At 39.2% G+C, this 24,393-nt stretch overlaps 1 protein-coding gene across 6 annotated transcripts in view; it reads right to left on the minus strand.

Moving 5' to 3' along the window:
- pip5k1ca (phosphatidylinositol-4-phosphate 5-kinase, type I, gamma a) overlaps positions 1 to 24,393 on the minus strand; it is a 47,810-nt gene that overhangs the window by 15,040 nt on the left and 8,377 nt on the right. For all 6 annotated transcript variants that reach the window (XM_067512072.1, XM_067512071.1, XM_067512073.1 and 3 more), the window contains exons 2-8: positions 9,147 to 9,175; positions 8,351 to 8,437; positions 7,921 to 8,051; positions 7,531 to 7,648; positions 5,049 to 5,201; positions 2,233 to 2,532; positions 1,333 to 1,541 (exon numbers count right to left, since the gene is read on the minus strand). In XM_067512072.1, the coding sequence (XP_067368173.1) occupies positions 1,333 to 1,541; positions 2,233 to 2,532; positions 5,049 to 5,201; positions 7,531 to 7,648; positions 7,921 to 8,051; positions 8,351 to 8,437; positions 9,147 to 9,175 (1,027 nt within the window). The remainder of the gene's footprint in view (positions 1 to 1,332; positions 1,542 to 2,232; positions 2,533 to 5,048; positions 5,202 to 7,530; positions 7,649 to 7,920; positions 8,052 to 8,350; positions 8,438 to 9,146; positions 9,176 to 24,393) is intronic.

Below are 24,393 nucleotides of genomic sequence, written 5' to 3' on the forward strand. Positions count from 1 at the left end.
CCTGCTTTCTCTTTCGCCCTCTCCTGCTCTATTTCCCAGCCCGGATCTTTATTTTTTAAGATTTGAGATTCAAACAACTTTATTGATCCCATAGTGAAATTGTTGATCAATAAGTAAGAAAAAGCCAACTAAAAATAAAAATAAGTTGAACAGTATAAAAATGAATTGAACCGTTTAATGGCCTCTGGGAGAAAGGATCTCCTGTGGCGTTCTGTGGAGGACTTGACTGTGATCAGTCTCTGGGTGAAAGTGCTCCTCTGTGCAGCCAGCACGCAGTGGAGTGGGTGGGAGGGATTGTTCAGGATTAAGAGGAGTTTGGACAATTTCACCTCTAACCCACAACATGTGGAGGGTCCAGCTCCTCCCCAAGAACAGAACCAGCCCTTCATTATTTTGAAGCCACTCCCCGCCACTTCCTGTTTCCATAGGTTACTACAGCAATTTCACTGTTCATTATTAGTTTGACTGCCTCCCCTGTGCCCATCCATTTAAACCCTCTACTACATTTAAGTAATGAAACCTTTCTAGCACCGCACCTCCTCTCACTATGTGCATTTGGAGGTTACCGCCTAATAATAATAAATGTTTTTAATATTTAAAAAATGAAAACATTTTTTTTTTTTTTTGTGAAGCAGCTGCAGGAAGCATTTGAAATGTGTAAGCATATTAGTGAATTATTCAAAGATCAGATCATATAAAATAGACATTCTTTGTCTTTACCTAAGCGCCATCTAATGTATTTGCATTTGTCAGACAATGAACTTCATGTCCTATTAGTTTAGTTGCGATTGTGAACCATCATTAATTTTGGGTCAGACAACCAGAGATAAGAACCACAGAGGCTATGTTCATCTCTAACACCGCTGACATCTCAGTGTCACATTAAGCCAACATTACATTCTGCACAGGTTCCTGTAGAACTCAATTCTTAATACAATCCATTTGTCACTGTAAATTCCCCTTTGACCAAATAATCCGTAATCTCATAACCACACAGTGTTTCACTGCACAGTCAAAGTGATCTTCTACAATATTTAACAATTTGATTTAAACCCTTAATACTGAATTTTCTACCTGGATTAAAAGTTCTGGGAAGCAGGTTGTAAAGACTGTGGTTTTTTATTTCTTGTAATCAAAATGTGCACACAAATGATTACGTTGTTCTTAACTTAACTGTATCCAATCTACCACCACAGTAACTGCTTCCACACATAATGCCAAAGTCATGATTCTAAATTTATTTTATAGCACCATTATTTCATAAATACATTAATGAGGTGTTTCCCATCCAGAACTTTTGCCAACAGTCTCTTGTTTCTGGCTAGAACTCACGTGTCATCAGTATCGATTGCCCCTCCACAAGCTGCACCTCCCTGGATTGACTCCATGGCTGTGGAGTACAAGGCCTTCTGCTGTGCCACAGGCCTCTTCTCATCACTGCCACCCTGGGAACCCTCCATCTGCCTCTCTCTCTCCGCCTGGTCAATATTGTGAACCCCGAGCAGCAAGCTGTAGTCCATGATCTTAAAGCTTTCCAGCACCTGAACATAGGACATATAAAAACAGATGACTGACAACAAATAAAGGGCTGAAAGCAACGCAGGAAATGAGAAGCTTAACTCCACACACAAGATAGAGACATACAAACATGCATGCAATAATACAATCTAAGATGTTGAGTATTTACTTCCTACAAAACATGTGCTCTAAAAACCTGAACACAAGGTGGTAATTTACAAGACCAGGCCTGCTTCCAGACCAGACACCTTGTTAAGCCTCTTGCTTGTAAAAAAGCTCTGATTTACATTGAAGGATCCTGGGAATGCCCAACACTCTCATAAATAACTTTTTCTCTCTCTGCCTTTCTCCCTTCTTCCTCCCTCTATCCACTCACCCATATGTGATCATCTATTAATGATCATTGCAACATGAATATCCAATTTCTAAAAATATATTACCACTTTTGTTTGTTGACGTTACATCTTATTATCATTTGTTGCCCTTTGGGACGTGTGGCATCACTTTATCCTTCTTTTCCTCTAACCATTGCGGTCTAGGAACCCTTCTCTCTCTGGAGACTCCTGATTATGGTGTTACATGGAATCTTCTTAAGAATCAATAAACCACCATCACCATCCCGCCTAAGCTTGCCCTCGCTTTTCCCAACTCTCTCTTGTCTGAAAAACATATAGCTGTATCTCTCCCTCTTCCTGCTCCCTCCAGCTTTCTTACCAGACAATCTCTCTGTAGGGTCTTAACCAGTGCGTTGTAAGTGTCCTGGTCCAGCATGAGTCCATCCTGCAAGTCTTGCATGAAGTCCAGGTCTTTGAAAGTGGGCTTGGCCTTCTCTCTCTCCTTCTTGGATGCTCGCCTCTTGTAGGTGGAGCCCTTCAGGTCGTATTTAAGATGCATGCGCACCACGCGGGGCAGGACATTGTTCATCACCACCATACGGATGTTTTTTCCGCCTGACTGGACACAGTAGAGGCCAAAAAACTTGGGCAGCAAAGTGCGAGGGTTCTGATTCAAGTTCTAGAAAGAGAGAGTACAACAGAGAGGAAGTTACAAGATGATCTTATAAATTGATTTCTGCTATTGTGCTGTGACAACATGTTAAGTGTCATTTTCTACTACATCTAGGCAGGATTTATTCATGTAGGGGTTTTAAACTGTGTTTTGTGCTAAAAAAAAATTTTGACACATAGAGGTTGAGAGTTTCATTCAAAGTATATAGTAAAAAATTTTTTAACTCAAAGTAAAAATAAATAAAATGAACGGAGCTTCAAGGGATAAAAATACATGTGAATTTAAGACAAGTGAAATGTGTTCTGCACATAAAACTTTCTTCGTCAAATATATGTTAACAACACATTTTGGGATAAATACATTTGTCATCCATTGGAGTGGTGTGTCTGCTTGATGTGTCATTATTCTTTTTTTAAAAATCAATATTAGATCTAAATAAACTAAAAATAAACAAGGTAATCCAGCCTGCAAGCTGAAAAGCAACAATAATGAGCAGAGAACATTCAATGAAGGGTTAAGCATCTCAATGGTGATTGTTGACATTACAATAACCAAAGTTATGCTTTAAATTGTGTCCAATAGTAGCAATAACAAAATGAATATTGATGATTGTTAAAGTGAGGGGTACTTTGTCCTATTTTTACATTGTTTTCCCTCAATAGAGGGCTTTTCCCCAAATCCTCAATGTGTGCTGAATATTTCAGTGGTAATCTAAACAAATGAGGTTAGCTGGGCTGGGTGCTTAGTCAAAAACCTGATTTGACCTTGGGACCTCAAACAGCTTAGTCCCATTAGAGAAATGAGAGCAGAAGGAAACTAGAGCTGTGGTTCATATAGTAACACAAAGCATTCAGGAGTGGAAATGAACACAAGAGGGGGAGCGACAGAGAAAGCCTTAAAGAATGAGTGCGGTAATATGGCTTAAAGGCTTGACACTCGTGAGGAACCTGGTGAATGACCTTCAGCTGAGAGACACTGGTAGAGAGAGAGAGCAGTAAAAAGGTTGGAAAACAAAAAGAAAAAAGGAGAGAACATCCTGTGCCGTCAGCCACAGACAACCCTTCTGTCAATGTTAGGAGGGCAGAGCAGTGACGAGCCAACAACGACGACACGTGAGAGGGAGGACACATATGGAGAACAAACATGAATTGTGAAAGAAAGGTGGGAGAAAGGTTGGATAAGAAAAAGTCACAAGCCATAAAATGTGCATTAGAAATAGACCAAAAAGGGAGAAGCAGCAGAAGTGGAGTGATCTGAAGGCTGCCCAAAGTCAGACTTCTCAGTCAGTTCCCCAATCTGCCAGTCAGCTGTGGAAGACATTCTCACCAATATCTGCCTGGCTGCTGTCTGTTATGTGTTAGCTGCAAATACACATCAATCTGTAATGTTAAAACTACATTTTCTGTTGTTACGTGTATATTGTTGATGTTAAATTGCTCATCAAATATCTATAACGTCATTCACACATGCGTTGCAATACTGATCTTCTCAGAATTTTACCCAGAAGTGTTGTATATGAGTATAATCTGCCAGCCCCCTAGTCCAAAAGTCGGGATTATGTGCGTGAGCGTGTGGGTGAATACGCTTTTCTGTCCCAAATTGTCAGAAGGATTTTAAGTGTCAAATGGAGGTGTTGACGTTGTGCCTCCTGTACATGTTGACCCCTCACTAAAATCAAGTTTTTCCCGCAGCGGCTTCTGACTCAGACAATTTCCCGCTGTGTGGTACATGTGTGAAACGTCAACTCCATGTAATATATGGAGCTGATTCTCTGAACACTGTCAGGAGTTCATATGTGAGACTGTGTCCACCTACATTGAGCTGTGTTTGCTTCTGACTGGTTCTGACTATGGGTTACAGCCATACTACATGAGCCTGAATCTCTCCACTTTTCTTTAACTACTTTCTCACACCAATTGCCGCTAAAATAATTGCTCCAAAGCACAACCAAAACAATGGAAAAGGTCACTGTAAATGTGCTGTGCCTTGTCCTTAAACGATCAAATTAATTCCTGCTGTGCTCTTTGGCCACAGCTGGCAGCACATGAATAAGCACAAGGCTGATGGCCATGAACCTTGAGAGGGTGGATTTGAAGCATGGACATACATGGAGCTTTTGCTGGTTGAGTTCACTCAGAACAAGCCTGTAGACTGCAGAAAGGAAGGGGTGGGATGCGGGTACTGATCTGTCAGGCTTAAGTACAGTACATCCAGCTACTGAAATATATCAGTCTCTTATGAAATGGAGGATTCAGATGAGCTGTTATGGCTCCTTAACATGAGAAGAAAGTTAAGCTTGGAAGAAACAATTTACCAGAGATTTATAAATTTCACCTCTAAAAGAGCATTAAACAAAGTTAATTAAACGGGTGACGTGTGTGTGGGTTCTTGATACCAGTGTGTATATCTGTATGCATGACAGTATTTAAAGTACTTTATGTTTAACAAGCTAGGAGCACTTTGTTTTTATTAAAACTCGTATACTTTAACAACATACAAAAGCACACACAGTATTTGCTCACCATGTAGTATCCAGGCAGCAGTTTCTGCAAGAATTCAGCCTCCTTGTGCATCACTGTCTTGATAATGAACTCATCATCCTTTGTGACATAGAAGACAGAGCCACTTGCTCCAGGATTGGACAGCTCGATAAGGGGCTCATTACATAGGGAGTACTGCAGGTAGACACAGAAAAAAACATTTAGTGATTAAAGTGGGAAAAGTGAAAATGTATCTAATATTGTGGAATGGTCAGCGTTCTTTAATCACAGCTTTGGATCATGCCAGTATCGAAGTTAAAAAAAAAATTAAACAAATTTTTTTTTTTTGAATTTTAAACAATAAAGTGTCAATATTTTGCAATATGTTGTGATACTGTAAACAATGCAGTATATTAACATTTTTTATACATAGTTTTAGAAAAACATTCATAATCTAAGTAAAATTAAGTTAACTTTTTATGCAGTGAAATTAGCAGAAAATCTGAACTTTTTTATCAGTAGTTTAAACTCAACCCAAAATGTGTATCAATACAATGTGTGTACATAACCTGTAACTATCAATATTTTTTTCACATCCCTAATGTCACGTGCCAAAGATGCTCCCCTGGGTGGGCAAACCTCCCCGTCACTTTTATTGCTTTGTTATTTAAGGAACAATGGAACAGCTTTTCCTGTCTTTTCCAGGAAATCTATGTTCATGATCTAACATCTGAATCTGACTTCACGTAAAAACTACAGCAGTATAATAGTGAGGAATAGAAGATGGCAGTGTGACAAAAAGAGTGTGTGTTACACTGTGAAAGTGTAATCTTTAGGAAGCATATTCATGGTTATTCCTGTGTATTATACATCGGTTCCTACAAGAACTCTATGCAAAAAATTGATCATTTTAATTTATAACACATTTGTGGGCACACACATTTGTATTTAAACAACATTATAACTGTATTATGAGAACTAAACACCAATTAGATAAATCAGTAGGTGAGAGATAAAGAGACAAAAGCACATGCTGTAACAGAACAGACTCGCTGAGACATCAGATAATGGCAGATATAACATTTTAGCTTTGTTGATAGGTAAATCAGACTCCTGCTGATGTGATGGTTACTGCAGCTCAGCTAATCAGTCCATTCTCTGCCTTTCACTCCACTGCTTTAGGAAAGTAATGACAGGCATCCTTTCTGAAAGAGATGAAGCTGCCTTTGCTAATGGCCTATTTATTTTTAATATACTTTTTGGAAGGGCTTAACATTTAAACAGATATCTTGCATCCACTTAAAAATACAGCTGAACTGGTAGAGGAAGGATGTTAAAATGGGCTGGCTGACTGCAAGTGTTAAAATGCAAACAGTCAGGTTGGATCTCATTAAAATCACACCTTTTTTTTGTCTTTTCGGCTTATCCCATGAAATTATTTGTCCCATGATAATTTGGCACAGTTTTTACGCCAGATGCACTTCCTGAAGCAACCCTCCCCAATTTCTACCAGGCTTGGGACCAGCACTGCACAGGTGGGGATGGGGATGGGCTGTTAGGAGTTCAGGCTCTTGCCCAGGGACACTTCGACATGTGGTCGGGAAGAGTGGAGTGCAAACCTCCGACCCTATGGTCGGTAGGCAGCCACTCTACCAACTGCTCATTATCATTCACACCAAACAGCCTTTGTGTAGATATAAACATGTTTGCCTGGTAAATGTAAACGTGTAGTGTAATTAATTAACCTATATCTATCATTTAGACCAATTAGATTCAATTAGAAGATGTCCTCATAAGGTTGTGTATTTCTAATGATGGTACACGCAGCACTTAACTAGTGATTGAGTGTATGGGTGCACAAGAAGGTGCATGAACGTCCCCCTTCATTTCTGACACTGTAACACTTATTACACCGTACCTAAAAAAATGTACCTCAAACTGTGTTGAAAACTAGTCTAGTAGAAAGTAAATGACAACAAACACAAATCCCCAGGTGACTTGTGGACATATGGTGATGAGTGGCACCACAGCAGGCAGAGTGTGGTTTAGCCACGTGATTGCTGTACCAATGCATTAAAGAGAAGTGCACATGGAACATGTATAAGCAGAGTTTAGCAGAGTTTGTATTTGTATGTGGTACACTGCTCAGGGAAGGGCGGTGACTCACGCAGCCTCTAGGTCCTCCTCACTGATTGTGAGAGACAAGCTACAGACTTTCCTTCCCTGTCAACAATCATTTTCTCTCCTTTCCTCTGCCCTCTCTTGTGTTGTCTCACGGCTCACGTCCCTTATCCTTTTTTCTCTCAGGTCTCTCCATTGTAATCTTCTAGTCTTCCCTTCATTTCGGTTTCCTGATAAACCCGTTTGATACAACAGAGTTGGTAAAGCTAAGTCTGAGGCTTGCAGTTTGATTACTGCCAGTGCAAGCCAGCTGAAAGCATCTTCTTCTTTCACCTTGCAATATTTAGTTCGGGACCACATTTACTTAATTTAAATCTGCTGGGGCACTCTGAACAAATCTTACCAGGTAGTCATCTGGCCTGATGCCAAACAGTTCTCTGAAGTAGCGGAAGGCCACAGGAGCATACGTTTTAAAGCGGAAATCTGGGAAATGGTGGGCTGGAGTGAGGTTACTGCCTTCACTGGAGTGTAGAACAAAAACACATAAAATTATAAGATGATGGTTATTTTTAAAACTTTTAAGTGATGTTGTCATCAAACAACAGCAGGTTAAGAATGAGGCAATACAAAGACTTATTCCAGCAGCAAAACATTAGATTGTATTCTATTTAAAAAATGATTTTAAAAATATGAGAGTCATCTTATAAATGATCAGTAACATCTTATATTCAGGCAGATGGAGTAATACCACCTAATCCTTATGAAAATGGGAGTGTTTGTCTACAGTACAGACCTGGGAAAAAAGATACTCTCCACCACGTAGAAGTCCTGCATCAACACATCTCTCTCAGGCTTGGAGCTCAGGTTGCCCACTGTGTAACCGATGCCCAGCTGGATGGCACCTTTCAAAGCTGAAGATGTGGTCTGCCGGGAGGGGTGAGGGAGACAGAGGGAGATGTGAAATACATGCTCCTTCTTGAATACTCAAGATATATTTTTAGATACAGAAGCAAAAACGTTTTGTGGTTTCTTGACATAAATAAAATTTAAAAGTGGAATCCAACCAATACTTTGATTTACAGTACCTCTCACTTTTTAAAATTCCCATAAGTTCTTTATATTAAAATGATCTCATAGGTCATCATAGGTTTAGCACCAGAAAATATATTAGATCCATCCATGCACAGGGATCCAATCCATGTGCCGTCTACAGTCGACAGTACCTTCTTGTAAGTTGTTTCTCCGGAGGCATCCACTCCTCTATGTCCAATCTTCTTTGTCTGACCAGGCTGGCCTGAGGATGAGGGCATCTGATGATAGAGTGAGAAAGAAAAGAAGCGGGACAGGAGGATTTGCATCTGTTTATTAATACTGATTAGTTTGATGTTAAAGGACCATTCAGTGATAATAACACTTATGAATGAAAATTATTTTGTTCTCTAAATGTCTTTAATTAGTAAAATTTAACTTAGCTCCTTAATCATTCAAACCCACAGTGTGTTCTGAATGAGGTCTGATAGCACCATTTGTAACAAAATGTAATTTAGAAATCATTAAATGGTGGCGCTGCAGTGGATTGAGATCCAAATGCTAGACTCACTTCCTGGTGCTGTTAATGTTCATGGCGTTAAAGAGCTTTTTGAAGTAAGTGAAAATTGAAGCGAAATCAAATTTACCAAATTGTTTAATTCTTCTAAACATGTGTTATGTACAGTATAGTACCTGAGTTGTGATGTACCTCAAACCATTCATATACTAAAGTATACTTTGACAAGAATGTTCTGCACTCTGTATTCTTTAAGTATATTTGTATTTGTGCATCAAAGGACATATAATAAAAATATGATATTATGAAATATTAAATATTCTCAGATTAAACATTTCTGGAGTAGTGATTGTTATTAGTGTCTGAGTAAAACTAAAGAACAAGTGCTGTAGATTTTGATGTGGAGCATGGAAAAGGGAGTAAAGCAAAAGGCCTAACAGAACAGATGAATCCATGGACTGATGGCCGCTTACCTCTGTGATAAAGGCCTTCTTAGCAGCATCTAAGAGAGAGAAGAGAGACATAGATGACTGAGTTAGTCGCTTTAAGACAGAGAGGCTCCATTACTCAGCAGCACTGGTGTTCTCCATGACAAAGCTGATTCCCAAAGGGTGCACATAACAGTCCAACATTATGTAATAACAGTGTCAAAACAAGTTGGGGCCTGTCAGCCCCAGAAACCGCAGGAACAGTAATGTCAGCTACAAGGACACTGAGTCCTTTTAAAATCCCTATGTACAAAAGACTAAAAAAAATCACCACATATTCATGATGTAAGAAAACCTACTCAAGCTCAAACTTAAGTCCAGTCACATATATATTCTAGGTAAAATCCTTATGAGAATTTAGTACCAAAAAAGGCCTTACATTTTATATTTAAAATATTAATATTGCACTTTGTGTAGTTTAAAATCTGTTTAAGTATAGAAGGAATAAAATGCAAGCTGCACACATTAAACATTTGAAATCCATCAAATCTCAGTTGTATAGCAATCTCACAACTGCTGTGTTACATGATCGTTTTTAGTTTAATAACAGGATGAAGGCAGTAGGGAAAGGCAATCAAGACTGTTTTCAGCAAGGAGGCCTGACAAAGATGCATAATTATAGACATACAGTAGAAGACTCAACATAATAATGGAGAAAAGGAGGGTCAGGCAAGAGAGAACACAAAAGAGCAACTGAAAGAGTAGAAAGAGAAAGAGATGGAATAGAGAGTTTCACGAGGATGAGGCTGATTAATTCCCCCTCTGTTATACCTGTAACCAATATCTTAGCTGCCCAGACCATAAGTTTGAATTCTACCTCAATTCAGGCTTTGCCTGGTTTTAAACGGATGCTTCGCAGCTTCTGACTGTAGTAATTCTGTGTGCGTAGGTCTGTCCTTGAAAAAGACAAGCTGTGGTTAAAACCTCTGCCATATCAATCAATTATGGAAGCTTAGTGTTGGTTCACATGGTATCATTTTTTGGAAGCATATTGCCATGGACAGCACAAACTCATTACATCAAGAACTGTAATGAGTCTAACTGCACAATGACTGTGTTCAAAATCAGTCCCTACACACAATGTAATGTGTTCGCAGTTTTGTAAAAAGAGTAGCGTATATAGCAATCACAACCCGCGACAATCCAACCCTGCAATGTTCCCAGTAATAGAATAAGAAAATTACTCAGCTCAAAATGCTATTAGTGATTATGTGACATAATGATGATTCTTCAGTTTCCAAAATGTTGATTTCAAAATTGAGTGAAGTGTAAATTATAGGAAGTAGTTAATGAGTTAATAGCGAGTGGTTTCAGACACAACCAGTTACTTATTCTTCCTGCAAATAATATAGAATATAGTTAATAATTTATTATAAATGTTATTATTGTTAATATTATGAGTAGTAGTGGTAGTAGTAGTAGTATTAGATTACACATTTTGGAGTCTTTGCATTTATTATAATTGTATCATGACGACTAGCTGAAGAGCTGACCAGAGAGCAGCAGAGCAGCATCAGTTTCATACTGTAGCTCCCAAGAAGCTATTCCAGAGAGCCAGGACACATAGCACCAGGAATTAGGGCCATTATCAATCCTTTCTCTGCTATGACATGTCTAAACATCTGCTGTGAGAATGGCCTTAATGGCCTTAATTTCCACATTTTTGCATCCAAGTGCTCCTAATGTGTCAAGACATTTTGACAAATGTTATTGATAAGTAATTAAGGACAGTCAAAATAAGGATGACAGAGGATAACAAAAGAAATTTTGGATGTAATTAATTGAAGCTATACCTTGTTAGCAGCACTATACATGAGTGTGTTCCTCAGCAACTGGGAAAGTCAGTTAACCTATGTAACCCTGCATCACTCAGCAGTGGGATAACATCTTCAAAGCTTAAGTCTGTGTTTTTGCAGCTGAATTGATAGCCAGGCTCTCTAGTCACTGTCTCTGTGTGCCGTCGGCCTGCTTCTCTGCCTGCCTCTCGTGGATGCCCATGTGACTGAGCCACAGAATAGACTGTTTGCCACCCCTCCTCCTGCTCTGTCTCTCTTTTCCACTGTCTCTCACACACACCAAAGCGTGCCAATTCAATCCCAGCTATGCTCCTTGCAAGCTAAAACATCAAGGGAATAATAATTGAGGACAAAACAAAAAACAAAAAAATAGTGGTTGCACTGCACCTCTACCAATGAATAGAGGAGTTTCATGCGATAACATTACATTAGTTAACATCCTTTCATTTACTTTTAACAGGTCCACAAGTAACTCCATCTGAGAAAATCTGTGTTGCTCCAGCACCATCCTGATGCAGCCGCATTCTGAAGAGGTCTTCAGGGGTGGAACAACAAATAGACCCATCTAAATAAGTAGCCTTTAGACGAAGCTGTTGCCTCATTGCACTGCTGTGTGTTGGTTTAATGGCCCACTCTTTACAACCCTTAAGAGAGAGTTCCATTAATGACTGTGACAGCCATCGAAGGCGAAGTGAGACACTGCCTTATTTATATCATTTTTACACACAAACCTGTAGTGCATCTAGAACGTATTAATTCTTAACTTTTTCCACATTTTGTTTTTACAGCCTCATTTCAAAATTGATTAAATTCATTATTTTCCTCAGAATTCTACAAACAATACCCCATAATGACGCCATGAAAGAAGTTTGTTTAAAATCTTTATTAAAAATACAAAAGTATTCACCGCAATTGCTTAATACTTTGTTAAAGCATCTTTAGCACCAATAACAGTCTCAAGTCTTTTTGAATATGATGCTACAAGCTTGGCATCTATTTTTGGGCAGTTTCTCCCATTCTTCTTTGCAGTGCCTCTCAAGCTCAACCATCAGTTAGGATGGTGAGCTTAGGTGCACAGCCATTTTCAGTTCTCTCCAGAGATGTTCAATCGGGTTCAAGTCTGGGCTCGGGATGGGCCACTCAAGGACATTCACAGAGTTGTCCCATAGACCCTCCTTTGTTATCTTGGCTGAGTGGTTAGGGTTGTTGTCCTGTTAAAAGATGAACCGTCACCTCAGTCTGAGGTCCAGAGTGCTTTGGAACAGGTTTTAATAGAAGAAAAAAGAACAACCCCCGGTTTCTGTTCAGCACTGTAGCCAGGCTGACTAAGAGCGATTGTTCTGTTGAGCCTGCTATTCCCTTAACTTTGAGCAGCAATGACTTCATGACCTTCTTTATGAATAAAATTGTAGCTATTAGAGAAAGAATTCACCAGATCCTCCCCCCAAAAATTACAGCTAGATCTTCATGTACAGCAGTGTTAGAGTCATCGATAAGGCCCCACTCCCTGTTAGACTGCTTTTTACCCATAGATCTCTCTGAGTAACTTCAATTATTACCTCATCTAAACCAACAACCTGTCTGCTAGACCCTATTGCAACTAAGCTGCTCAAGGAAGCTTTACCCTTAATAGATACTTAATTTGATACCATTGATCATAACTTTTTTATTACAGAGACTGGAACATGAAATTGGGATTACAGGAACTGCACTAGGTTGGTTTAAATCTTATCTGTCTGATCGATTTCAATTTGTTCATGTTAATGATGAATCCTCCATGCACACAAAGGTTAGCTATGGAGTTCCACAAGGCTCTGTGTTAGGACCAATACTTTTTACTTTATATATGTCTCCTTTAGGCAACATTATTAGAAAACACTCCATAAATTTCCACTGTTATGCTGATGATACCCAGCTAAATTTATCTATGGAACCAGATGAAAATAATCAGTTAATAAAGCTTCAAGCATGCCTACAAGACATAAAGGCCTGGATGTCCCACAATTTTTTACTTTTAAACTCAGACAAAACTGAAGTCATAGTATTTGGGCCCAAAAATCTCAGAGATATGATGTCCAACCATATTGTTACCCTAAATAGCATAAGTCTGGCCTCCAGTACTACTGCAAGGAACCTTGGAGTTATTTTTGATCAGGATCTGTCCTTTAACTCACATATAAAACAAATCTCTAGAACAGCCTTCTTCCACCTACGGAACATTGCCAAAATTAGGAGCATACTGTCTCAAAGTGATGCTGAAAAACTGGTCCATGCATTTGTTACCTCTAGGTTGGACTACTGTAATTCCCTACTTTCAGGATGCCCCAGTAACTCCCTAAAGAGCCTGCAATTAATCCAAAATGCTGCAGCAAGAGTGCTGACTGGAACTAGCAAGAGAGATCATATTTCACCTTTACTAGCTTCTCTCCATTGGCTTCCCATTAAATTTAGAATAGAATTTAAAACCCTGCTTCTTACATATAAAGCTCTGAATGGTCAGGCTCCATCATATATAGAAGATCTCATAGCACCATATCATCCCAGTAGACAACTTCGCTCTCAGACTGCAGGCCTACTTGTGGTTCCCAGAATTTCCAAAAGTAGAATGGGATGTAGAGCCTTTAGCTATCAAGCTCCTCTCTTGTGGAACCAGCTCCCAGTTCAGATTCGGGAAGCAGACACCCTCGCTACTTTTAAGTCTAGGCTTAAAACCTTCCTTTTTAATAAAGCATATAGTTAGTTATAGTTATGCTGCTATAGGCTTAGACTGCTGGGGGACCCACCCCCCAATGCACTGAGCTCCTTTCCTCCTCTTGAACCTCTCTCCTCTCCTCTCACCCCACAATTGTCACCACTGTATGTCATTAACTCTGTGTGTTCTCTCCCGTAGTTGTCTTTGTCCTCCTCTGTCCCCCTCTCTCTGTCCCTTTCTGCAGGTGTCCCCCGGCTTTGAAGCTGTGTGTCTACCAGCGTGCAGCTACTGGTCCTACCAATCTGCCCGATGTTTTGTTGTTGCTTTTTGTTGCTCTGTTCTTTTCTCTCTCTCCTTTCCACTCACCCCAACCGGTCGAGGCAGATGGCCGTCCACCCTGAGCCTGGTTCTGCTGGAGGTTTCTTCCGTTAAAGGGAGTTTTTCCTCTCCACTGTTGCCTATGGCTTGCACCAGGGGGAATTGTTGGGTTCTCTTTATATACCTTTATAATCTTGACTTTATTCTGTAAAGTGCCCTGAGATGACTTTGTTGTGAATTGGCGCTATATAAATAAAGTTGAATTGAATTGAATTGTTTTCATCAAGGATTTCTCTCTACATTGCTGCATTCATCTTTCCCTCGAACCTGACTAGTCTCCCAGTTCCTGCCGCTGAAAAACATCCCCAAAGCATGATGCTGCCACCACCATGCTTTACTGTAGGGATGGTATTGGTCAGGTGGTGAGCGATTCCGGGTTTCCTACAGACATGACACTAGGTTTTCAGGCCAGAGTTCAATGTTTGTTTCATCAGATCAGAGAATTTTGTTTCTCATGGTCTGAGAGTCCTTCAGGTGGGCTGTTATGTGCCTTTTACTGAAGAGTGGTTTCCACCTGGCCACTCTACCAGACAAACCTGATTGGTGAAGTGCTGTAGAGATGGTTTTTCTTCTGGAAGGTTCTCCTCCTCCCTACACAGAAATGCTGGAGCTCTTTCAGAGTGATCATCGGAGCATCAAACGTCTTCCATTGACGGATGATGGAGGCCTCTGAACTCATTGGGCCCTTCAATGCTGCAGATGCACATGTTTCTGTACCCTTCCCAGATCTGTGCCCTGATACTCAGTCCTGTCTCGGAGGTCTACAGACAATTCCTTGGACTTCATGTTTTGTGCCCTGACATGCACTGTTAACCGTGGGACCTTATATACACAGGTGTAGGCTTTTCCAAATCATGTCCAATCAACTGAATTTCCCACAGGTGGAGTCCAATCAAGTTGTAGAAACATCTCAAGGATGATCATTGGAAACAGGATCCATCAGAGCTCAATTTTGAATGTCATGGCAAAGGGCATGAACACTTATGTACTTGTGATTTTTTTCATTTATTATTTGTAATAAATTTGCAAAGATTTCAAACAAACTTATTTCACGATGTGATTATGGGGTATTGTTTGTAGAACTTTGAAGAAAATAATAATTTGATCTATTTTGGAATAAGGCTATAACATAAAATGTGGAAAAAGTGAAGCGAATACTTTCTGGTTGCACTGTATAGTTTGATACAGGAATACTGTATCAAACACTGTATCACAGGAGTTGAAACTCTGACATGCTCTTACAACAGTTTGTGAACATAATGCTTAGAGGTATACAGGTACAGGTATAAAAGTATTTTCTGTTTATTCATCAGCAAAGCAGAGATGTAACAATGTTCACAGAACACAAAAACCTACAATGTGGATTCCTTAAATAGTGACAAAGGTTTGATACTTTGATCCTAATTTTTCTCAGTTTTTCCTTCCATGTACCAGTCCAACGACACCACTTCTTTTGCATACTTCAGTTTAAAGTCTACATACCTCATTGAGTAGCACTGTTTGAGTCTTACATAAGGCTATAAATACAAATTGCATCTATAACTATTAACTGTCCGGGTTTACCCTGCCTCTAACCCTACGACAGGTGGGATAAGATCCAGCCCCACTCATGACCTTAAACAGGAAAGAAGTTACAGACAATGGATGGATGGAGTTTGTAGAACACAAACACACACACACACACACACACGCCAAGTACAAAGAAATTCACCCAAAAGTGTGGGTCACTTTTCACATGTCCATTCAATATATGATACTGTTCACACATAGATATGCACATCAACTACAAATACCAAAACAATTTCACTGACCGCACTGCATTGATGAGTTGTATACAATTCATACAAATTATTTGGATATACACGGTTGTCAGAAATTTACTAAATTATATTATATTTTCCTCTACCTACCAAAATTATTAAGTCTGTCAAATTGCAAAAGAGCAGAAATCGCATCCTGTTTAATACACAGTACAGTAAACCATATTCCGGTCTTTTGTCAATACTTTGCCTGTAAAACAATTGTGGGGGACTGTAACAGGTTCTCTGACAACAGTGTGCAGATAACATGTGCTAAATGAGAAAATCCTTTGTTCTTGAATGTTTAGGATGGTTCAGAGGTTTAGACAGTCATAGGAGCCACAAGAACCTCAACTTTTAAAATATGTTAATTTATGGTTAATCTCCTCCTAGTTCACTCCAGAGAGTTATGCAACAGTGATGGCTGCTGTTTAGCCAGAACGCAAACTGTTCTTAAATCAGTGTCATCAGGCCATTCCAAACCTAAGCCCTTGATGTTGGTAACCAGTGGGTGGTGAAATTTTCCATGACTATACAGTACCAGTCAGTCAGTATGGTCCTCATCTACTATGTCTGGCCACAGCCAAGAACAGAAAAGGAGAACCATTAAGAAGACCAAAAGCAAAAAGACCAAAAAGTTTGGATGTACGCTTGTGTAATGTTCTCATGGCTGATACTGTAAGTCTCTGATGTCCGTGGAAATGTTATTTTAGACACCTTGGCATCTAAAAAGTCTTTGTCAACAGTTGAGGATGAGCCCACTCTTTTTATTGTCTTAGAACACTGCTGGTTGGGTGGTCGCCAATTATCTCACCTTTCCATTTGTATTGAAAACAAAAAGCAACATCTAATTAGCAAAATATTAAACCATCCTTTTAAAATCATATTTTATTTTCTGAGAACCTATTATGAGACATGAGTCACACACCTGCACAGGAGCAGACAGCAGCAGTGATTAGACACATGGATAAGTGCTTGCATGTCATATTATCCTAATTTCTTTCAGACTAATCCAGATCCGCTCTACCAGCAAACAAGCATTTGTGTGTCTGTATCTAGGACATGATGTTCCCATGCACATTAACAGGAGACTCATATCAATGCACATGTACAGTAAACATAATATTTCTAATCGTATGTGCTTATGCATCTACATGTAAGTAGTGTATACCTATATTCCCCTGAACTGACCATCCCGGTTTGATCCATGCAGAGCTACCTGGATGTCGACACTTATAATTAAGTAGTCATCAACTTCCTAATACTAAGCTATTTAAAGAGGCTTTAAATGTTTCTTGCAGTTACGAGACTGTGCAGAATTACATCCTTATGGCTTATCCTTACTGCTTTTGCAATAAGAGGCAATCAGAGGCAGCCAAAGACATTAAAACACACACAATCAGGTGCAATGTAAAGTAAAGTAAGTAATTTAAAGATGCGTGCTAGATCTGTTGTTCTACTTGATACATATGAAAATGAAAACCCACGTGGTTTGAATTATCCATGTCTAAACTATATGAGAAATCTGGTTAACATAACAATTTTAAGGATTGACCGATGGTGGTCATTAGTTCCTAAAGCTTGAGAGTAGTGGCTTCTTGTCACATAACCAATATTCCTAGGCTCATATGCCGTAAAGCGGTGTATATCAGTAGTGAGCTGATAACAAACCTGGTGACTCCAAAGTCTCATATTATCTGCCAATTTAATCACCAACTGAATGACCTGAATGAAGAAAATAAAAAATACTTAGTGTATATATTTAAATCTACAATGACAAACCTTTTTAGACTCACTGTATTTTGATGTGCAATATAACAAAATGATGCAGATACTCAAGCTGGTGGTTGGCTAAAAATGTTATTATTGATGGTTGAACTTTGTGCAACAATTGTATTAACATTTTAGCCAACCATCCACCACAGCTATGGATTGCAGAGCTAAATGCATATCCAGTATATTAATTCTTGATATCTAAAATGACCTGACTGAGGACAAATTCACATGAATGGCAAAAGTAACGTCATTTTTCCTAGGAAGTCATTGTGGATATTTGAGATGTTTTTTGACAATGAAGAAGTTAATTACAGATATCTGCTACAGATATCCACTTTAACAATTTTAATAAAATTTAAATAAAAGCAAAGCAACCAACACTGATATTGTGTAACAGCACTCTACATTCCCAAACAGGCCAATCCTTTCCAACTCTGGCCTTTTCTACAGTTTCAAAGCTGGAAACATGACACACACAGACATGTTTGCTCCAGTTGGCCATGCTTGTTTACCTGTGCTTTACCTAGACAAAAACTTAAACCTTCCGAGGCTTTGTGTCACACAAGCAGATAGATCAGGTCCTGGTCAGTATTACTTTATCCTCAATTCCAAATCCATTATCCCCGGTCTGCTAGACTGTCTGGATTATTGGGATAAGATGGCACCAATGCAGGTGGAAATCAAGGCACTGTTTTTCTGGGCAAATGTAAAAAAAAAAAAAATAAATTAAACAGTTTTAATTTTTCAACACACTTAGTGATGATTGCATTTTTTTTTTTTTTTTTGCTTGTGAAAGTTTGTCAAAGGCAATATTATGATAAACCACAGACATCATAAAAATGCCACACCTGTCTTTTCTCTGCATCTACTGCCCACCTTTACCATCCAAATCCATTTATTTAGGATTCAAACTGACAGTGAGAGGTGGCTAAAATGAGTGGCTTGGCTACTGACAGCAGCTAAAGTGTCCAGTCTTAAACTCATTGCCATTCAGAAGAGCTGGCAACAGTTACATCCTCATCTCACAATGATCAGACTAATGGAACAGGTGGGTATGAAAGTGTGATTTTAAGACCTGAAAGCTTAGTGGACTTTGAAATAGAAATTCAAAGTAAAGGGATGCAGAGTGAGATGTCTTTAATGAAGGGGAATCTAGCTGCTCAACCAGTCCTCACACAATATTGTGACAGTGGTAGCTTGTTTTTACACTCACCATGGGACACACTCAGATGCGTTTACGACCAAAACAGAACCTCTGAGTCTCAGACCTGTGTTAAAGGCAATGTAATACCTGCTGGCAGTGTGAGTCAGCATCTGGACTGAATCAGTAAAAACACATATCAGGAAAAGCATTGTAGTAATTAATATTTCTAAATTTGCAGCTTCAGTCTAAATTTTGACCTACACACTTACAAGTGGGAATGTTTTCGTGTGTGTGTGTGTGTGTGTGTGTGTGTGTGTCCTGCACTTCCTTAGGGGAGTTTTGCTGCTCCGGCTGAGACTGGCACAGTTGATGAGCAGCACCCTGTTTTTCTAGGCAAAGCTAAAAACAGCTCAGTCCTCCCAGCAAAATGACACACACACAAAATACTCAAGCTCTTATGCAATATCAGTATGTTTATCATTACTGAGTTCCCAGATCAGGACTGACCTTAGTTATCCTTGCTGATCCTGATAATGCAGTGAAAGCTGTCAGCCAAGAGGAAAATAAAATCCTTTTATAGACTAAGGAGCAGAGAAGAGGAGAGGAGAGGAGAGGAGAGGAGAGGACAGTCGGTAGAATCATGTGAGGTAATACAAATAAACATGGTGCTGTCCAGCCTGACTCCTATGTGCTGCTGTGTTGTTGCTGAGGGCACCATCTTCTGCCAGTGGTGATTCAGTAGAAGGCAATCTTCTCTAACTATAGAAGTAACACAGCTGCACAACAGCGTAGGTCATTGCTGCTCCCACCAATACTATACCTGACTAGAAAAATCTACAACTACATGGTAAGATTTAATTTGTAATAAAGCACAGAATCAAACCCTGGTGTCAATTATGCAGACAGTCTGGAGTTTTTTTTATCTGCACACAAACCTTTTACACTTCTTTATTACACTAACTGTCACAAAGCCTTTGAGAAGATTACTCACAAGAAATGTTTTCAGAAAATTGCTCTTGACAATGACTACTTAATCTTAAAATGACAACAGCAACTATATAGACCTAACGATGTACTAGTCCTTTGCCATCATTTAAATACTCAGTTACACTGTATTTATCTCTACACGCTACTTAGACTCACTAATCTTAGATACAAGACACAGACCAACTCTGCAGGATGCCATCTACAGTACATGAAGAGTCTGAGTGCAAATAATCTGGCACCAAAGCCTCAGGTATACAGTTTGTAAGGTGTAACCTATCCTTTACTGTGTTACCTACACAAAGCTGCCTCTGTGTCATATGCCATGTGTGAGATGGTACTGTACTGCCTGTGGTGTCAGAGACATTCTTCCCCCAGCTACTTTCAGGCCAGATGAATAGCGACAGAAAAACTAAAAGAAAAAAACAGCAGACTTTTGTAAAATACAATGCAGGAAATAGCACAATCTGAAGCTGCTGATCTAGCTCCAAATTGTTAAGAAAACTAGTCCTCTTCCCAGGGCTGCTCACAGAATTTTGGAAAAGGGTTACAGCAGGGTTACTAACATGTTACAATCTGGGGCAAAGCGCAACTTTATGACAAAACAACCATGAAAATATCAGAAGAAGAAAATTTGCACTATACATTTCTTTAGTTTGTGTTTACAATATGCATGTAATTAGACTAAAAACATACTCTCTTTTCACATGGACCTTTTCAAGTGGAGCTTAGCTTAAAAACTCGATTATATAGTTAAAATGCGTCATTAGTTATCACCAGTAAATTAACATATACCAATACTGCAATACAATGTTGTCTCAAAAATGTTATTACACAATATTAAAACAGCTCTAGAAAGATGTAAGCCAGAGAAGCAGAATGAACAGGACAAGGTACACTGTGCACCACAACATTTCCTGGACATGTTTATGTAAATGTTTATCAGAGGCAGACATTTTATGTGCAAGATGTGTAAAGTTCAAAGTAGTAACTCAAACACACATCCTGCTAAGTGCATCGGAATATAGATGCATCTTCCCTTGACAGCCAAATCAAGACCATCCAACTATCTAACTTTACAATAGTTATGACAAAATCTGTCCTGCAGGACGCACAATGACTGACAGATGCTGAACAGTGCAACGTCAGTTATTTAACTTTAGATTACTCTTTTTGTCCATACCAAATTTACCATTCACTCCCTTACCAACTGTAGCTCAGTTGGTAAGGCAGTTGTACACGGACCACAGGGTCAGTGGTTTGATTCCCGGTCCCTTCTGGCTACGTGACAAAGTGTCTTTGGGCAAAACACTGAACCCTAACCCTAAGTGGATAAAAGCGCTATACATGGAGCCATTTTACCATTTACCATATGACACAGGAGTGAATTATTCCCTCTACCAGAGTCAGAGACTGAATTTCTCATCTAGGCCCATTCTGTTAAATGAAAGAATAGACTTTCAGACTCCATTAAACATCTATACTCCATCATTTCTGTCATTATATGTGCATGCTTTGATTGCATCACATGGACTTAGACTGCAAATACCTGACTTAATGAACTTTATTCTGAAACTATGTGAGAAGCTAAAGGTTTAAAAGGTACAAACTTATACTATACAACCATCTCTCAAAAGAGGAATCGGTCCACAACACCAGAGCAACTTACAACCGGGTCCTGATAGTTATTAACTCCTGACTCTACTGACAATGATGATGACCAGGTGGAACAACAGCCCAGAGGTGGTCTTAACAATGACTCCACAGAGTTAAAATGCCTGGGGCTTCCAACCAGTAAGATAGAACTGATTGAACCTTATGGACGAGAGGTAACATTTCTTCAGGAAACAAGTTTGGTCACCACAGTACAAGCACCTCTGGGGTATTACTTTAATTATTAACCTCTAAAATATTTTCTATATTATTATCTACTTTGTCTATAAAGTATCAGAAATGTCCAAAGGCATTAAGTCAAACACATCTTTAACTGTGCTGTTTATCATACCCACAGTGCAAACATAGAGGGAATTTTTTTCACCATTTATTTTACTCTTCAAATTCACATAAGATATTCAATCATGCCAGTGCCTTTTTATAAAAATATTTACAAAATATTATTCTCCTCTACTAAATTTATTAGGAAAATGCACAACTTTATGATTTAAATGATTGTGGAGAAACACAATCCACATAAGGGTAAAAGTTTACATTGATATGACAGATAACAACTGTAAAAGAAAGTGAAACATCTTATGTTAGCTCAACATTCATTGTTATCTATGAAAAAACTGTAATTTACACTTTAGCAGACATCCACATTTTTGGATTTTTGAACACAGCACAGAAGAAATTAGCTTGGATCAGGTGTGTTTTGTCAATCAGAAGTTGAAGATAACAATTTGGTTTGTCTTTTCCTACTTCATCCTAATCTAAGATGGTAATCAGCAGTAGTTAGGTATAGTTGGAAAACAAGCAGGGCAAGGGTCCTGGAGGACCACGGTTAGGAAGCCTGTTCATAAACAATGCTTTAAAATGCGTCCTGGGTTAATTACAATAGCCTAAAACTTTGGTAATCTGTTTTAGATAAGTTAGAAAGTTTTTTGCTCCTATATGACTTTGTTCATGCTCCAGGTGCTTATTATGAAATAATATTAGCCTGCACTGTGGGCACAGTAATCCTCTTAATTGAAAGCAGCAGGTCTTTGCTGTATTTTTGAGAAAAGCCAGGGCAATATGACATACATTCATGAAAGTGTAAAACTGAGCCAGAGCCTTATTCAGTGTCACAAAAAAATTAATTGTTCACAGCTGCAAATTTCCCATAAAAGAAGAAAGTACAGCCTAAAGTTCTTTACGTCTCTACTGACTTTTCGATGCCCTCTGTTTACAATTTCCCTTGCTTATTTTCTCAGCAGGTATCCTACAGAAAAGAAATCCTTGGCCATGGCAAGTGCAAGGACAGCAAACACAACGCTTTCCGCCTCTATTTGGAATCTGTTTAAAATAGCCACTGTGGCACCCATCCCCCCATTGCAGAATAAAATCTGCAGAATGTAGACAGAACTGAACTGCGTCATCATGGATGTTAAATAAGATGACATTAAATAACCTGGCACAGAGTCAAAATATTTTAAAAGCTTTGTGTACTGACCACCAGGATACAAACTGATACTGGCAAACAGCAACATGGAAAGTGAGACCTTGTAAAAGGAATACAGAGGAAGCAGGTTGATGATAAATTCCACAAGAGGCAACCAATTTTTGTGCTTCTGTCAGCAATTCGGTCAGGCTATTCCTAAAGCAGAGAACAGAGATAAATGGAGGACTGATGGGGAGGGAAAATGAGCGGCCAAGCCATGGGAAGGTACCTCCTTCTCCAATGGGAGAGATGCGCTGTAGCTGGAGTAAGAAGGGGAGGGGAGGGGAGGGAAATGGTAAATGGGCTGCACTTATGTAGCGCTTCTCTACCTGTTGCCACTCAAAGCGTTTTACACTGCTTCTCATTCACCCATTCGCACTCACAATCACACACAAACTCCGATGGGGGAGCTGCTATGCAGCTGGCCAACACTCACCGGGATTAACTAAGTTGGGACTTAGTATCTTGCTCAAGGACACTTCGACATGTGACCGGAGGAGCCGGGGATCAAACCAACAACTGTAGGATTGATGGACGAGCGCTCTACCTCCTGTGCCATTTTTTAACAAAAACAAAGGAAAAAAACTCTCTATCAAATCACTCTGGAAAAGACAACAAAAATTTAGAGATATACAAAAAGAACAAAAAAAAAAAAAAAAAACAAAGCAAAAACTATTAAATTCTTTTGTCAGAAGTTTAATATCAACTCTTTCCTCCACTACAGCTCAAAGAACATCCCCTATATTGTCTGTTGTTCGATAGTAGGCGTATTCGACCCCAACTCTGGACAGCAGCCAGTACCCTGAGTTTGGCTTTGGGGAAATATCTCGACCAAAAAAAAAACTCAGTCCACCTCAACTCCTTCAATCCAGCCAAAAAGCACAGGTTCAAAACCTTTACGCAGATTTGATAGATTGCTTTTCTCCTTGCACTCTGAAATGTACTTAGTTGAGGAATATTGAATGACAGTAGCTGACCTCCTCCTTTCTGCCACTCCCCCACAACTGGAGCAATCAACCGAGAAGATAAGTTGTAGTCACAGTCATTTTAGTGCTGCCAGCCTCTCTGAAACTGGTTTGAAGACTTATAGACTGCAGTGTTTAGGGCCATATGAAGTTGTTGAAAAATAAAGGTTCCTCAAAATAGGTTCCGCTGAATTTAGCCCTGTCTTGTTCCTCGCCATATAGGGATTGGTCGACTCAGTCCTGTCCCCATCTTCACCATGCATTCAACTCCATTGTACAACAAATGTAGCCAAGCCAAAACCCCATCACCAATACCAAATGCTGTGTATAAAATAAATAGGAATGGTCAACTCTATCAAAAGCTTTCTCCTGATCTAAAGAAAGAAAGCCCACATTGACATTTGAAATATTACATAGGTCAATTAAATCACAAATAAGATAAACATTGTCCATAATGATCCTACCAGGCACACAATATGTTTGGTCTGAATTTAAAAATATTCCCAGGAAGTCTTTAAAAAGCTTGTTGGACTAAGCTGAGGAGAGAACCTTGCAGTCT

Source organism: Channa argus, chromosome 8 (genome assembly GCF_033026475.1).
Source record: "Channa argus isolate prfri chromosome 8, Channa argus male v1.0, whole genome shotgun sequence".
NCBI classification, from domain to species: Eukaryota; Metazoa; Chordata; class Actinopteri; order Anabantiformes; family Channidae; genus Channa; species Channa argus.